This window comes from Anguilla anguilla, chromosome 18, assembly GCF_013347855.1.
Source record: "Anguilla anguilla isolate fAngAng1 chromosome 18, fAngAng1.pri, whole genome shotgun sequence".
Taxonomy (NCBI): Eukaryota; Metazoa; Chordata; class Actinopteri; order Anguilliformes; family Anguillidae; genus Anguilla; species Anguilla anguilla.
Window position 1 is genome coordinate 21,220,303 of NC_049218.1, and position 17,617 is coordinate 21,237,919.

General features: G+C 42.8%; 1 protein-coding gene across 3 annotated transcripts; it reads right to left on the bottom strand.

Annotated features, from left to right (window-relative positions):
- Nucleotides 1–226: 226 nt before the first annotated feature.
- Nucleotides 227–17,012, bottom strand: LOC118218374 (LIM domain-binding protein 1-like). 3 transcript variants are annotated; one of them, XM_035400981.1, is made up of 12 exons: nucleotides 16,760–17,012; nucleotides 15,061–15,178; nucleotides 11,241–11,334; nucleotides 10,443–10,487; nucleotides 7,581–7,656; nucleotides 7,360–7,462; nucleotides 6,638–6,810; nucleotides 5,968–6,090; nucleotides 4,914–4,997; nucleotides 4,628–4,751; nucleotides 2,930–3,072; nucleotides 227–2,417 (listed from the first exon to the last, which is right to left on the bottom strand). In XM_035400981.1, the coding sequence occupies exons 2-12, from the start codon at nucleotides 15,086–15,088 to the stop codon at nucleotides 2,187–2,189; spliced, it is 1,224 nt and encodes a 407-aa protein (XP_035256872.1). In that variant the 5' UTR covers nucleotides 15,089–15,178; nucleotides 16,760–17,012; the 3' UTR covers nucleotides 227–2,186. The 3 variants fall into 3 exon arrangements, with proteins under 3 accessions (XP_035256872.1, XP_035256873.1, XP_035256874.1); XM_035400982.1 differs by having other exon boundaries at nucleotides 2,187–2,417; nucleotides 2,936–3,072; XM_035400983.1 differs by lacking the exons at nucleotides 15,061–15,178; nucleotides 16,760–17,012 and adding an exon at nucleotides 13,376–13,808 and having other exon boundaries at nucleotides 2,187–2,417.
- Nucleotides 17,013–17,617: the final 605 nt, after the last annotated feature.

Consider the following 17,617-nt stretch of genomic DNA (forward strand, 5'->3'; position numbering starts at 1 on the left):
TTTCCCCAATTGGAGGGGCATTCATTCACCTTGGTCTTAAATGTTCAAAAATGGGCATGGCTTTTTTTATTTTATACTTTACATTAAATAGATAGGGATGCATTATGGAGTTCTAAAGAATATATTTAATTACAACTATACAGAACTTGACTACTACCTTAAATACACAAGCACAAATACAAAAAAAAACTTATCGAGGGAGAAAAAACCCACACAATAATCACGATTCTAAAAAATATAAACCAATATATTTTACGGTGAGAATTTTAAAGGATCCTGCCAGTAGTTCTTGGTCTGTAGCTTTCAAAAAACAATATAAAAGCATTATTGGGAACTTGAGGGCTGTTAAAATTTGTTTTAAAATGTTCTGTCAAAAGCAAGACTTAGGACCATATTCATATTTATTTCAGAGTTGGAGCAACGAACTAGGGTCAGGTTTCCCTGGTCCATCGTCTAACTTTACGCATTATGAGATCTCTAATAAAACTGATCCGGGGTCAGCACTCTTGCAGAGAAGCTTGATAAATGCAGGCCTTACTCAGCAAAGTGAAAGCCAGGCTAGTATTTATGCAAGCAAACACATTAAAGGTTTAAGATTGAACAGATGCCCTCATCTCCCGTTCTGCTGAACCTGAGGTCACGTGCATGAAGTAACGGCTCTGTTCCAGGCCACCACTCGACCTGCGCAGAGGGCAGAGCAGCACTTCCTTGTACGGATATAAATAGCTTATACTGAGAAAACTTATACTGCAGGCAAACCTCACCTCTAGCTTACCCAACATTAATTTAACACATGACACATGATCGTATTTACAATGACACCTATCACATTCAGCTTAACGGACGTACTGGGAATTATAGGGGACGTTAAGTGTTTAGCCGGTCTATTTGTTTCAACGATACATCAACACTATTATCTGACCGCTTTGATCACCCGAAGCACAGACCAAAAACTGAGACGTGAACAGTTTGGTCTGCGGCTCAGATCAAAGCCCAAATGACTTCTGTGAAATAATCGCCATCGTAAAATAGTCATGATACAAAATGATCTAGGATTAAGAGTTATACATTTACATAGATTTCTTTTCTCCAGTTACACGAATTGGAGCTTTCATGGTACAACATTATGAAGATAGAACAGTTATTAAAACAATTTTAAAAAACTTCATATGAAAAATAGAAGATGCAGTGAAAACAGTGTAAAGAATATTCCAGGGGTGTATTTTGTTTGTCAGTTTCTACTAACATTTTTTTTTAAATAAAATTAAAAAGACACTTCAGCAACAACTTGTGTAGAGTGTGAAGTTATGTTTGGTGGCATTAGTGTGTCCCCCAGCTACCAAACCCCCAGTACCTCACTACAACGGTCTGTTTATAAAGATTTAATGCCGTGGTTCTCAACTCCAGTCCTTCTTCTTCACAGTACAGATTTTTTTGTTCTTACCAGGTCATACAAAAACACATGAAAACAATAAGTCAAAAATAATTTTACTTTGAAAATCTTAAGCGTTCTAATGTGAAGTGCTCAGAGTAAAATCGTTTTTTCTTCAAAGATGCCATGAAATATTGCTGAGGGCAGACTGTAAAAGAGAGGGATCCAGCTTCGAGAAAGCATCACAAAAGAGCGGCTTGCAGAGGCCCGAGGTTGGAACAAGAATCCACAGCGCTGGTCTTCTGAGCAAGCACACGGTCCAAACGGCTCTGAGAGACGGTCAGGACAGGACCCACCTCTTTTCGACCGTGACTCCGGTGACAGCTGAGGACAGGAGCCGGTCTTGTAACCTAAAAGTCACGGGTTCAATTCCCGGGTATGACACTGCCGTGGTACCCTTGAGCAAGGTACTTAACCTGCATCGCTTCAGTACATATCCATGTGTATAAATGGATGCAATATAAACGCTGTGTAAAAACTTGTGTAAGTCGCTCTGGATAAGAGCGTCTGCTAAATAGCTGTCATGTAATGTAATGAGAGACCCTTTTTGCTGTTTTCAGAGGGGGGCGTAGGAGGAATAGGCCATGTCCTGCGGCAGTAAATTAAAAGTCCTGCAGTGAGAAGGGGTCCTGCCTAATATTGGCCTGGCGATGGGAGCCGAAAGCAGGGCATGGTCCTGAGCTGGGTGCCGCTTGGTAAGTGTGATTCCACGGGCAGGCTGGTGCCAGTGCCCTCCTCCTCCCGCCGCCCTGCTTCACTGGGACGCCTGCGACGCGGGGTTGTCGCTCTTGCTCTCCTGGCTGGAGGGCGCCTTGCTGTTCCAGGGGCTGTTGGCGCCCAGCGCGGGCGAGCCGTTGAAGCTGTCCTCGTCGTCGATGCCGTTGGCCGCGTCGAACTGCGTGTTCTCCAGCCGCGTGATCAGCCGCTCGTCCTCGTCCCCGAACTCCCCGCCCATCAGCGTGGGCTCGCCCACCACCATCACGTCCTGCAGCAGGATGGGGGGGGGGGGGTGGGCACAAACATTATCTCCCGAATTCCCAGAAGGATTTCAATTCACAGTTAAGTGATCAGAGTTCAGCAAAGGACTTGTCTGAAGGACTGGCAACTATGTTGCCATGGACACGGACATGATAAAACGCACAACATGCAAAGCTCAGAAAGAGCGGCACACATTTAAAAAAAACCAGTACAGGTTTTTTTTTTTTTTTAAACTCAATTGCGTTACTAGCAACACATCACCGCCCGGCGCCGTAGGACGGATCTTAGTTCATTTTCCCCACCCTTGCATGTCACACCCCCTCCTTTGTAGTGGGACCAGTTTGTGTCCTCAGCAGTTCTCACGAAAAAAAACCCCAACGCTCGAGCGAAATCAGTGGTAGCTCCACCTATTCTTGGCGCACCGACACCCTCGTTGGCCCTTGACCAGATCACCAGACTCAGAGTCCCATCATGCTCCGAGCCCTGTGTGGAGGGGAAGGAAGGAGCTGGGATGCTTACAGGTACCTGGCTGGAGAGGGCGAAGCTGCTGGCCGGGCTCTTCTTCTTGCTGTTGCTGCTGGGAGCCCCGGCGCCGCCGGCGGTGCTGCCCCCGGACACCTTCCTCTTCCTCCGCTTGCTGGGCGCCTGCCTGGCGGGCTCCGCTGAGGAAACGGCACGCGTCAACCAATCAGACTCTCCCCCGGGCTTCCCGCACTGCCGCGGGATTGGCTCAAGCGTCCACGGGCCAGAATCCCAGCTAAAGCACCAACGGTGCCATTTTATTTATGAATATCTGGAGTCAAAAACAGGTTGACTATCCAAAAACGAGAATGAAGTCGATTGTCACTTGAGGAAGGTTTAGATCAAAAAGTGAAAAGCAGGCAGGATTTATTTTTTTATGCTTTAGGGATAAATTTAAAGCAATAAGTGTGCACTGCAGAGTTTTAGAACATCTGCTCGCAGTCGCATTCTGGTGGCTTGCCTCGGGTGGGTACACCTTTGCACAGCGTGGCTGTTCTTGTTGAATCAGCAACAGTTGATTGCAGGCCGCAGTTGGCGCTAGGATCAAAAAGCAACCAGTGCACTCATGCTGGCGTGATTTGACCTGAAGAAAAGCCAACATTCTAAATACCCTTTTGAGGTTTTCATTATATGTCCCTTGTGCATATACTTCACCAATTTGAGCATGATGGAGAAAAAAGGCTTTTCTACGGTGGCTGGAAGCTTCATTATTTAAATGATCAACTTGCACCCTTGTCTCAACAAACAAGCATTCACATGTTCATCAAATAGAAACTAAATAGGGGCTGTAAATCAATACATAACCGGAGTATGTGCAACGTAGCGGAGGCTACTTTCAGCTTTACAGTGATGCCTTCAGAAACCTCTTTATTTCATGGGTGCTTTAATAGTTTTGCATAACGCTCCTCTGGGTTTAAAAGTCAGAGATACTAGGACCCTGAGCGGGATTCCAGTGCCAGTATTTTTGTCTGTGGACTGTAGACATACCTTAACCTGAGCAAACATTTGTGCAAACATGACATTTCCAAGGCATTCAACAAAGTGCCTCCCAGCAACAGAGGAAAGCAGGTTCGCAAGAAAATACGTGCAAATACTTTGACTATAAAAAAAAATTATTAAAAAAAAATAAAAATAACTAAAAAAACTATTAAACGGATACTTCTGAGTCTGAACAAGGCTAATTATTATTAAAGTTTTTCATATACATAAAAAGTAAAGGAGAAATACTCCAAGTATGTTTAGAAATATTCCACAATACAACTAGGCCTACATTCTGAGAACTTCAAGTCGATAGGGGAACCAAAAAAATCTTTTTACTTATTGCGGACAAAAATGTTCCTTCAGCAGTGAGTTTTAATGTGATATGCCAACTATTTTCGTGACATTAAAACATTTTCCCTGCATTCAATCAACAATAGCACAGAGACCCTGTCGGTGCCAAAAACAGGTCTCAGTCTTGACTGAGTATTCAGTTACTTTACTTATCGGTTCTGGAACATTGGCCCGCATGCAACTTAACAACAGCTATTCTTCCATGGTTTTACATGCCAACTTCTGACGGTCAGCTCAAGTTCTAACAGGTTCAGACAGGTCCGTTTATGATGAACACTGAACAGATCGTACCACCCAACCCGAGTCTCTAATTATATAGCAATGGCCCAAGGGTTTCTGGAGACGGACGTCTGAGGCTCTCACCTGGCGGGGCCACCATTCTCTGCCACTTCTGGAACAGGCAGGTCTTGAGGCAGTCTCGGGGGCTCAGGCTGTAGGTCTTGTGCCGGGACATCAGCTCCTGCATGGGCTCCAGGATCACACACAGCTGGGGACCGCATGGGGAGAGGAGCCCACATTCCCCGCTTTAACAATGCGTCTCACAGACCAGTTTGGCACATTTTATTATGAGGATAAACGCAGCGGGTACGCCAGGGGCCCGAGGGGCCGCGGGGCCCTTCAGTGCGCCTGCGGGACCGGGGACACTCACTCGGAGGTAGTTGAGCGTGGAGTTGGAGAGGCCGCATCTGGTGATGTTTTTCGAAAGCTGGTCAAGCATCGGGGGGTCTTGAGCCTGCGGAGAAGTGTGGGTAGGCACTGTTCAGGTCATTCTACGAGAAAAGGAAAAATCCAAATACAGACAATAACAAATATTTTGAGATCTTAGAATTATAGGTTTCTATCCGTTTCTATCTGCAGAATTATAGGTTTCTATCTGTAGGTGTCGTTTCGAGATCAAATCCCATATTACAGCAGTGGTTTCTACTCCACCAATATTTAGCATAACAGTATATCAATAAAAGATTACTTCTGCCATTTAATTTAATGACAGGACAAAGAATATTCCAGAATTTTCTCAAATCAATCTGTAAATTTAAATTTAATTCCATCAGATTATGGATCCCCTTTTCTTCCCACCTCATTTCTTGCCCAAAAAACTGTGGGAACGCCCCACACCAACATTTCCGTGTTCAGTCACTGAACTGTTCAGACAAGCATCTGATCCAATATATACAGTACACACAGGTGTCAGCTAGTTTCGGTGTGGTTCCTGTTTTTGAATAAGCAGAGGAAGAAAGTACCATTGCCAGTACCATATCTAATTTTCACTTATTTGGCAAAAATGGTTATAAAAAAAGATACCCATATTTATAGGCTATTGCCACTAACATAAAATGCAGCATAAGCTCAACCGACTATGTTAACAAGACAATAAAGAGTACATCGACATAAATGAGAAATCAGGTTTGACGCATTTTCATTAGCATTCTGCGTACATGCAAAGCAATGCTTGTAACACAGACGTTTTAACCAACACCATTTTCCCCATTACTTACCGTTGTTAACAGTAAATCAATAATGCCGATTTAAACAACGTCATACATTTAAATAGCTGAATAATTCACTCATTGACTTTGCTAAGCTCTATTATTTCTCACTTTTCACCAATGTCCAACTGAAACATGGAACATGAAAGAGGACATTAGAACTCTTTGTGGAAAATGAGGGTTGAATGAGAAGATTTAAAGAGGAAGGGGGATTACATGCATGGCCAGGATGCTGCGCGGGATCAGCTCACGATGCTGCCGGATGCTGAAGTGCCAGGTTTTGATTCTCATCATGTCATCAAACATGAGCTCCAGGTACAGCCGGCCTTCCACGCACACCTGGGGAGTGAGGGGGTGACAAAGCAGGGTCAGAGGTCAACGCTACCCCCGCGTAGGGCAAAACACCCAAACCCAGAGATGGTGGATGAGGAACAGCAGGAGGACAAATGAAGCAGGAGGAATAAAGGAAATTACATTCAAACTTAACCAACAGTACAGGCCAATAGTATTAGGACACCTGTAGTTTGTTTGAAAAAAATACATTTTTCGAAAAGACAGATGCACATCCTTTTAGACCAACAGATCAAATTGGAAAGAAAAAAGCTCATACTTTGGTTTGTTATTCAATAAATGTGCATATATTAACTGAACTCTCCCCTAAGGTTTAAAAAAATAAAAAATAAAAAGCACAGGTGGCCTAATACTTTTGGCCTTCACTGTAAGATTTTTTTTTTTTTGGTTTGCTTCAGCAGGTATTTATTATTGACCAAATGCAAAAATAAACACAAGTGTAAGTACAATTAAAAGAATTGTAAAAAGGCAGTATTTCCTGATAAATTGAGAACAAACAGAAACGCGCAAATCGCTGTCAAACAGAGACCTTTACCTGTGTGAACATGGGCTTGCCGTTTTGAGTGACCATGGTGCACTGGTCACAGTCCAGAGACACAAAGTTACTGTGGAAGGTCTCCTTGGGGTGCTTCAGGATGTAGTACAGCTCAGTGGCGCCCCCTTCAAAAATGCTACGAAAGTACCGCGGGATCAATGTCCGGCCAATGGCTGTGGAGACAGAGGGCACTCATTCGTCAAACAAGACCGTTACATAAAGATCAGAGCAGAGGCATTTAATTTCTATCTTATACCCATTAAACCATTTTACTTCCCTACAACTAGTTGGTGAAAATGTAAATTCTAAAATTATATAGTAGAAGTCTCTAATCTATAATTTAAACATGCATGATATTACCCGTCTAACTAAATCAAATTTGATGATTCAGGAGATCATGAAAAGCAGTACTGTAGGTCAGCAACTAAATGGTTTCACCTTAACTTACATGGTAGTTTGGATCTTGGTTAACATAGTTAACCTGCTCTAGTTCTTAAGTGATGTTGCATCTGAACTTGCTGGTCTGGAAATGTTGTTAGCCAGGGCTGATATTACTATTCACATCAATCTGGAGATGGCAATTAAATTTCTTCTATACGGTAAGTCTCTGGATAAGAGCTGATGCTAAATGTTGCTACATAATCATATGTAATGTAAATAAACAGGTTGATGAAGGACCCCACTCTGTTCGCATCATACTTGTGTTACACGCTACGTCTTACTGTATCGCTTGGGCCCATCCTCCAGACAAAAAGTGACGGTCAACATGGCGTCGTCCTCGAAGAACTCGGTAGTGAAGGCATCCCACCACAAATTGTCACAGTCCTGCAAAGAGGGAAAAAAAGACACTCTTATGACTTCTGATGTGCTTTAGATGCAGAGGTGTATTGTCATCTCCACTGAAATCATCCCAGCAGACGTCTCCAGGTGTGCGAGCTCTCACCTCCGTCCAGTTCTGCAGCCGCTTGTTCAGCTCAAACATCCTGTAGTCTGATTGGTTGCCGTACGGTGTGGGTCTCCTGCGAACAGAGAGCACAGGCTCAGCTCAGACACATGGGAGCAGAGCGGAGATTGACATGGTCTTTCGCTATGGAAACCGCAGACCAGGGGCTTACAGCACTTCTAAAAATAATTCACATGAAAATTTATATTCAACCAAACCATTGAGGTCAGGTTCTAATTTCTCAAACAGACTCCAAACTGGAAATACTGACCCAAGTAAACCACGCAGTGGATCCAGATTTGAAAAATATTTTAAAATGTACTAAAAATCACTGGTCTTTCGTAGAGATTTCTGACCCACTGCAGTGATCAGTGAGCTCTCCCTTTTTGCACACAGTGTTGGATGTCACGTTTTGTTATCCGTCTAGTGGTACTTTCTTTTGTCACAATACAAATTGTTGTTGGTTACGTTAACATTACACTTACTGATTGCCAATGGGCCTTCTGTGTCTTCCTGGAGACAAGACACTGATGTTCTCCACTTCTGAACATCACTGAGTAAGAGAGTCTGCTAAATGACTAATTGTGATGCACCTTCCTGTTTAAACTGTGTTTGCTCCACTTAGCTTGGAAAAATAATTTTCTCTTAAGTCCTATAATCTATTTTTAAATATGCAAGTAGCCAGCCAAATTTTCCACCTCAGTCAAGTGTAAAAACTTTTTTCTTTTTTTTTTTTTTTGCAGTATTTCACATTCATTGAATTTCCTGTGTTTCCACTCATGGTTACTTATGCGCAGATTCAAAATTTTCATGAATTGTTGGGCGGAAACCCCACTACAGACAGATGTATTTACTTAAGAAAACGCAGTGCGATTGCTCTATGTTAGCAGACACCGTTACTAGGGCAGTTGCCAGCTGACTTAAGACATTTGACATAAGTTCTGAATGGAGCATCAGATAACCATCTGAGTTTTGTGTTCATCCACCACACCCCATTGGACATACAAGCCATTATTTCATACTCCACGCCCAACTTGACCGACTTCCAAACATGATATTTTGACTAATACTCTGTCCTATGATCATGTGTACCCATTTGTGTCATTTGGTTTCTGAGTAAATATTGTTTTCATTTGTAGCAACCCCTATTGGTCGATTTCAAAATTCGTTTGGTTGGAGTGTTGGGAGTCTACCCTTAACATGATACATTAGGTTTCACGATGACAGCGCAAACTGTTACAGTTACGGTCAATATTGTCATAGGCAACACCTTTTATTTAAAGTTTATTGGTGAATGGTGGCCATGCTGCTTATCCAGTTGGGCCGGTTTATCTATCAAATGTGCATCTTCCAGCTATACAGCAAATTTGGTCCACACATAAAAGCCACAGGGGGATTTTATTTTCCCCAAACAATTCTAAATGGCAGAAAATCCATTCAGACAGACTTCAGTTGTGTAATTTGTAAATTTTTTTAACTCATTCAGGAGATTATATGCATAGTTTCATGAAAATTGGAATTACAGTGTGGGAATTACTGCCTTTTAAAGGAGTCAAATTTGGATCTTTAATTCTAGCACCATCTAGTGACTGATTGGGATTAAACTGAATCGGCACCCAGTGGCAGACTAATGCTGGCCTTGATGATACTAAGTGATTTCACAGTCGTAGAAGTCGGTGTAACATCTTGCCTGTCACGATAGATGATTTGTGTTAGATTTTACTACGACTGCTCCAACAGGGGCAGTTTATTTTTTTCATCTTGACCGTTCCGACAAAATCAAACATGTTTAATATTATCGTAAGTCTTTAGTCTTGGCTCAAAAGGTTTGTGATGGTCCACAATGCAATTTATAATACTACACTGCCAACAGCCAATAGGTGCACTGTGTTTGACTGACACACCGGTAGTGACGCGGCTCTAGCCGACACATAGCGTGTACACAGGAACTGGAGAGGGAAGGAGGGGCCAGACAGTGAAGCCTAGGAAGTAATGGAAAATAGCCTCTACTGTGCATGTTGAGGGCAAAAGAGCTTGCTGCCCAGTGAATTAAATGTAGAAATCCAAAGCGATTTAACAACCAACAGAAACCTCATTGGTCAGTTTTTTGTGATCATAAATTTCATTATGTGTTGCAGTTCATGAAATAATGGTTGTTTTGGGAAAATATTTATTCTAATTATCGTATTTTTTTTACATATTACACATTCACACAAATCTGCTTTTCATACGAAATGCAACGATCATCAATTGGGTCTCAAAATACCACCAGGAAGTTTCATTTTGCCTTCAAGTGACTGATATTCCCCATTCTATTTAATGGGAGCTTCAATGTTTTGCCCTCAACATATACAGTACAGGCTTACTTCCAGGGCTTCACCAGCTTAGGTTAGCTGAAGGCGCGCTTTCCTGTCTAGTTAATTATGCATGTCTATGTGTAAACATGGCAACGTCAAGAAGAAAGTACCTTATTGTGGGTTTCAGACAGGAAGACGAGGGCTAAGATTTAAAAAAAATCTTCAAAGAATCCTGCTGGACTCTTAAAGTGTGACACTACACATACGAAAACCGAAAAATCGAACATGCCCAGAAAGTGAACTATCCTTGTCACTAACTATTCCTATCCCTGACTTGACTGATGAAAAGGAGTTGTCAGTGCATACATTTACAATGTAATGTTTTTTTTTATTTCATTATTTTCAGTTAGCTTATGAAAATGAACTTTACAAATCAGTTAAATTCAATACAATTATTGACTGTCGGACTCCTGAAATTGACAACTGCATGACAGAAATGGTAATAACCTGCAAAAAAAATAAAATAAAAAAATAACCTCATGAAACTCATGGAAAGTACGCTCACCCTATTCCTGGCTCCATGTACGTAGGGGGATACATTGGTGTCGGTCTGCAAAGAGATATTTGAGAGTCAGATCTCAAATGGAATCACACCCAGTCAATGAGGGTCAAGTCAGAATATGCATGCAGAATTTCCCGCCCATACTGTACACAAGTGGTCTTAAAACTCAGCCCTGGGAAGCCTCTGTGCATTTTGGATGGTATAAGTTTGCTGAAAACATATTTAAAATTTTTTTTTAACTTATTTTAACAGAATGCAAGTTAAGTACAAGGCCATTTTCTTTATGGCAAACATTATGACACAATTATGCCTTAAAAGGGCACATCACACTTCAATAAACACTGAAAGGGTCTAATTAAGAACAACTGGCAGCTAGTCACAGCTGGGAACTGGACACAGTTCATTCTATTCAAGACCCGACTGCAACCGTCTAGCCTGCAACTGCTGACAGTAGCAGCAGAATGAATTCTGGATGTGCACAAGCATCTTATCTGCTCAAGTTCAAGTAAATGGGTCCAGATTCACTGGACAGCACTGCAGCCTTCAGCAAGAAGATGATCCCAAACATACTGCTAAAGCAAAAAAATGAGTTTTTCAAAGCAAAAACCAGGAAAACTCTTGACTGGCCAAGTTGTTCACCTAATCTGAATCCAACTGAACATGCGTTTCACATGCTGAAAAGAAAACTTAAGGCAACTAGCCACCGAGACAAGCAAGAGCTGATGATGGCTGCAGTATAGACCTGGCAGAGAATCACCAAAGCAACAGGTCTTCCAAGATTTTAACATTCAGCGTACTCACCCCACATCTCGGTCCAGCATGGTGCCCGGGGGGAAGGCGCTACCGTTTGGGGGCTCCTTTGGAGAGTACAGCTTGAATGACTTAGAAGAACAGCCTGCAGAAGGAAAGCAGTGGAAAATATACAGGGTTAAAGAACTCCAGCTAAAAACCATTGGTTTATATATTGGTCCTCGCATTAAGAATCATTAATTAATTGGTCTCATTTATAATGCTTTAGGATATAACATATAACACCAGATAAAGCCATTTGTGTGTTGGTGTAACCCAGACATCTAGATGGAAAGAAATGGAATGTGTAATATCAGAAGTGGTTCCAAACCAAGCTATGAATCTCAAGCTGGCGGCCAGTAATATACACCAACCATAAGGTCCTTTTCATGTTTCCCTATGAGCTTAATCCAAATACCCACACTAGGCATGAGCTGGACAACTTCTAGAATTTCCTGCACATCAAAATTTTCTTTTACATAGAGAGCTACACCCCCACCCGCATTGCCAGATCTATCCTTCCTAATGAATCTGCATATTCTATATTATATTCATCCCCACCCTCCTCCCCATGCCATGTACTGGTAATCCCAACTATGTCATAGCCCCCACTATTCATCCAAATATGTATTTATTTATTTTTTAAACTTCTAGCATATAAACAAATACATGATTACTTCTACACATCCTGTCCCATTGCATCACCTCCCGCAGTCCCTTGCTAAAATTTTGTGTGAAAAGATTTCATTGGTGTTCACGATATTATTGGTAGCTCTGACAGCTTCCATTCGGGCAGCCTGCGCCGTGCGACTCTATATTCTTTTCAGTCTCTGACCTGTCTGCCCCCCAAGTCCCAAATTTAAATAATCCTGGGCTACCACAAGCATACGCAGTACCGCTTTGGTTTCAGGTGCAGCCCATCACGGTTGTACAGGTGATCCCTGTCCCAAAAGGTGCCCCAGTGCCCCATAAACCCGTAGCTCTCTTTCCTACAGCAGGTCTGTAGCCGTGTGTTAAACATCCAAATCAAACTTTGCTTCCCTCTGCCTGTACGTGGTACCGGTATTATTCCAGAAAAAACTACCGTGGAGGTTCTGCTCCTAATCTTTTCTGCTAGCTCCATAAATTGGATTGCCAGTTTACTAGCGACAAATCATTTTACAAAGACAACCACATGCAGGCAAGGGAGCTAGCTATCCCAGTCATGTTGGCACCCTCTTCTACTTAGCTTGTACAGTACAGTTAAAAATAGCACGCTATGCGTTAGCAACTGACTAAGGTAGCTAGCCATCTGAAAATGCAACCTGAAGTATCCCAAAGTCGAGCAACTGAACACCTGCAAAACCTCTCTAACGTTACTAGAGTAAGACTGCTAACTTCAATTTCTCGATTAGGTACATCGCTAGATAAATTACAATATCCTCCCACATTAGATTAATGCCTAACTATTGGGAAATCTGGTTAGACAATTGGACAAACTGGTTAATATTTCCATCCAAACACTAAATTGGCTAACGTTACCAGTCTAGCTTGCTATGTTGTTAAAGCGCACCCTTTCAACGAAAACTACAGTTAAAAAATATGTTTTTACACTAAAATTATCCCGACAACAGATTCAATTGACAACACAGATGGGCCGACTCAAAAAATCGCATCCCTCGTAATTTACTTAACGTTATCACTAACTAGCTAGACTGCTGGTGGTTGATAGATGCAATGCTAGCTAACTGGCCTAGCTACATATACAAAACAAACCATATCTGTTGGCTAGCTAATCTGGTTTTCCGTTCCAATTACAAAATGAATGAAAAGTACATTAGCAAATATCTCACAAACGGTGAATAAATAATATCAAAACACGATCTGCCATCTTCTGATTAATAGACAGTTAGCAATCCGTTCTAACGTTACTAGCCTATTATTGTGACCAATTAGCCATCACGCGAGTTTTCCCGGATTAGGCCCTCACAACACCGCTCAACTCTAATGCTAGCAAGCTATTTGCAACAGCAGTTCCCAGAATTTTGCTTATAGGCCAACATAATTTCCAAGCAAAACTGTTTTAAATGAATACGCAATTCTGTACAACACAAAACCGGAAATAAAAAAACCTAAATTAAAGGTACCAGAATGAACAATAACGTTACCTGCACGAGCTCAAACAAGAGACTGTAGCTTTTTTTGGCAAAATTTCAATGGTCGCTATCCAATTCCCCGTTGATTCAGTGCACTGAGGTGGTGGTGGTGGTGGTATCAACAATTGATGTTCTTCTTAAAAATACAGAGCTAACGTCGCGTTAACCTATACGGAGAAAATTACGATGATGAACCCGTTAGCAGTACTATTACGCTGGTTGTGTTATACGGCCTGGTCTACGAGTAAAACCCAGGAGGTATAGCGCCCAAACAGCTCTTTGTTCCTGGATGGACATGAACAGAAGCTGCAGGACCTCCTTTCTCGGTTTTCATTCCCCCTACTACTCTTTAGAAACGACAACCCATTCGAGGTCTCTTCTCTCCACAGAATGTGAAGGGTGGGAGGGGCGAGGCAGTGTCAGAGAAGCACCTGTAAGTGCGCACGATGAGTGCTGAAAGAGCTTGCTGCCCATTGAATGTAGAAAACCAAGACGATTTGACAACCGAAGAGCTCATCGGTAAATGTCCTGTGATCATAAATTTAATTATGTGTAGCAGCTTGTGAAACAATCATTGATTGGTCCAGAAATTTTGCGAGATGATGAAATTTGAATACCCTTTTAGAATAGAAATCCTGCCTTCAATCTGTTGTCTATATCTATACCCCAGGGGCCGATGTACAATACAACTGAAACAAATGTCCAGAAATACTGCTGATTTGTACAACTCACCATAAGCTTCTGGAGAGGGAAGATGGAAGGAACATAGAAGATGACCATCTGGTCAGCTTAAAAATTTGTGAAAACATAACAAACAGATCCCTACACAGCACTCCGTAACACAGCTCCATCCCTGTAGTGAGTTGCCATGCAGCCCTCCAACACAGCCCTTCACCTGCAGCAGGTGCCCATGCCTCCCTCCAACACGGCCCCTTCTGAAATCATACCTCCCTGGGGGGCTGACTGAGTGTATGGGCAAATCCCTAATTATGATATCTAATATCACCATTAAGCTCTTAGAAACCTCCACAGATTGAATTAGCCACTCACAAAATTGAGTCCCAGTGGGTGCTGGGTCAAAAAAAAAAGTAAAATTGGCAGACCCCTCAGATCTGCAGTCAAATGTAATTTGCACCAATCCTATCAAATGTTCTTGTGCTTGGATTGAATCTGGGAACACACAGAAAGACTGTATTCTGCCCGTACCTCCCCAGGTAGATTGGTTAAGATGAAAGGTTTTGGGTTTGATTCCTTGTTGGGGGTGCAGCCATTGTACCCCTGAGAAAGGTGCTTAACCTGAATTGCTTCAGTAAAAATGTACAGCTCTATAAATTAATTGTAGCCTATATAAAAATGTGAAATGTGTATGTTGGCTCCAAAAGCACAAACAAGCAAACTTTCCCCTCAGAAGCCTTAACTGCTAAACACCTCTCTCACCGCTATCTCCCCAAACAAAACAAAAAGCTACACACAGCAACATTCATGATTCCGGACTGTGTTGAGTTCCTTGTATTTTTAGGGAAAAAACCACAGCATCTCGTAAAAACGTGCAATATAAAACCTGACCAAGAAAGTACTGGATTTTCTGTCAGAGATTTTTTTAAAATCATTTCAACAACTCTAGGCATCACTGTTCTGATTTGCACAAGGGCCTGAGCACCCCATAATGTGCCTGACCGACAACACACTGAACTCACCAGGGCAAGCACAGCCTCCAACAGACATCTTCTCACATGTTTGGCCCTACTCCGCACAGAATGGCTGCTTCTCCCCCACGTTCTGTCAGCATGGGCTTCCTCTCAGAAGGAACCGGAACTGAGGAGAGGAAGGGAATGAATTTAAATGATTAAATGAGCTCTCAGAAAAGCAGAAAACCTGTTATGTTATTCTAGTTGACCTCTGAGACATTAATATTCAAATTGCAATACTGGTAGGAGGAGAAAATGCGAGAAAGACATGAGCCCGTCAAAGTTACCTGAGAGACAGATTTCAGAGACCATCAGCCATATGAAGAAGGCTCCTTTAAGGGTACGCTGACTGTTTTTGCTCTGGCTGTGCTGCAGGACCCGAGGTGTTCGCGGCAGGGGCTGGGGAAGGTTTGGGGCCTTTCCTGAGCCGCATTACCACTCCAGAGTGTCACAGTCAGCTGAGCCCCAGAGCGCAGGGGCTGCCCGGCCCCTCCAAGTAGCGCTCTCTGGGCTTCCCACACGGCTTGAAACGGCTTGCAAACCTCAGCCTCATGCCACCGCCACCACTCTTGCCTTTAATCTCTCTCTCACATTCTCTCTTTCTCAAACATACCCTTTGCCCACCCCATCACCACCCCCCTTCACAGCAGCTGTCTTCCATGTCATCCTCTTGATTCCTCATCCCAGCTAGGGTTCACCTTGCCTCCCACACTTAAAAATCCATTCGAGGAATGCTCGCCCTCTACATAAATGAATCTCACACTTGGCTGATCCCCATAAGCATTCTGTCAGCCCTCTGGTCTGTTCTCAATCCTGAGCTCTTGAGAAGGGGCGACTGCAATTACAGGTCCTAATCTAACCCATTACAAATACAAAAAGAACTAGCCTTTATTAGCCTGGCCATCCCTTTACTTAAAGAAAAATGCATTGACAAAACTATAGATTAAAAAAGAACACAGACTGCTTTTTATTTCACAAAATACTACCAGAGAATTGCCTATGGACATAGAGGGCAAACAAAGATTATCATGTCTTACATGCTGTTAGACACATTTCAACAGCCTCCTATGAGGCCAAACTTGCACCTGCCTCTTTATTTTTACCCCCAAACCACATGCCAATGAATCGTTACCATGAGCAATCATTTGTTACTGGACATGTCTGCCTCAGTTCTGCTTCCTCTTAAGGATAGGACAGGGATATGAAAGAGTCATTTGGCAGAGAGAGATTGTGCAGCCACTGAAAAGCCTCTCTCATCTAATGGCCCTGAAGCTGTGAGCCAGAAAAATGCACTTCCCATTGACTGCATCATCTTCTCTCTCATACGTACATACTTACTTGCAGCCTCACTAAAAACAAAGATCGCTGTCTTTCTTTCTATGTTTGGGATTTACATGCAGTAGTTTCAAAGCATTGGATCAGAGCACATATGCAAACACACAAGTGTCTGGCATATGTACAAGGTTCATGGACACACATGCATATATAAACAGACGGTTCCACAGATTGAGCAGCAGGGTTATATGGAGAAAGCAAATGCTCTGCATGGGTACCAACAACACAATTTCTTAATCTCTCTTACACACACACACACACAAACCACGGTGACATTATCACACAATTCTACCATTCACAGGTTCGAAAGCATTATGTAAAAGAACCATCATTTTTGCCTCCCCTCTACTTGCAATGTATCAATCATAGTTACCTTTCTCCGTGCGATACAGTCTGCGTTGTGTCTGGTGCACAGACGTGTGATGAGTGTGTGTTTGTACTGAGAAATTCAGCGACGGCAGAACAAAGGAGAGGAAGCGAATGTGTCGGAGTGTAGGAGGCAGGAGAGTGGAATAAATATGACGCAGAGCCAGAGCAACTTCTCCAGCCCATGTACCCAGAGAGGGCACTGTCGCCATGGAAACGGCAGAGCAGTGATAGAGCGGGGCACACAAGGCTTCGCATTATTCCGTCTGTGCTCCCTGGAAATGCAGAGCGCGGGGAAGCAGGGCGAGCAGGCGGACAGGCAATCGGGCGCCTCCCGGCTCAGTTAACTCCACAAATGCTGAACCTTGCGCTGTGTTAGGTCTACTGAAAAACACATCAGCCAGGACACCAAAAGCCCCAGTAGCACAGAGCAGCCGCACGAGCAGCACTGCATTACTTGCAATCGGTCAAAAAGGTACAGAAGACGGGAAATCTGAGTTTTCTGAGCTACTCGGTTGTAACACTGCATTATTTATTACCTGATTCATTTATTTGGCCATCTACGGCTAGCTGAATTGCACACCCATATGTTCAACAGCATGCAGGCTATGTGTTCCAACATGTTATTTTAACACTGAGTAGGTTCACAAGAATGATGACACAATCAATCATAAACTCCTCCTCCAAGCGACAGGATGTTGCCATGATTTCTTTTCTTCCATCTTTTTCAGATGGACTGACTCATGTGGAAGACTGAAAAGCTGTGTTGTAAAAGTTACAAATGATCTTTACCATGTCAAGCCCATACAGTTCTATTATCTGCTCCAAAACAATACAACATGAAACAACTGGGCTATTAGAAATG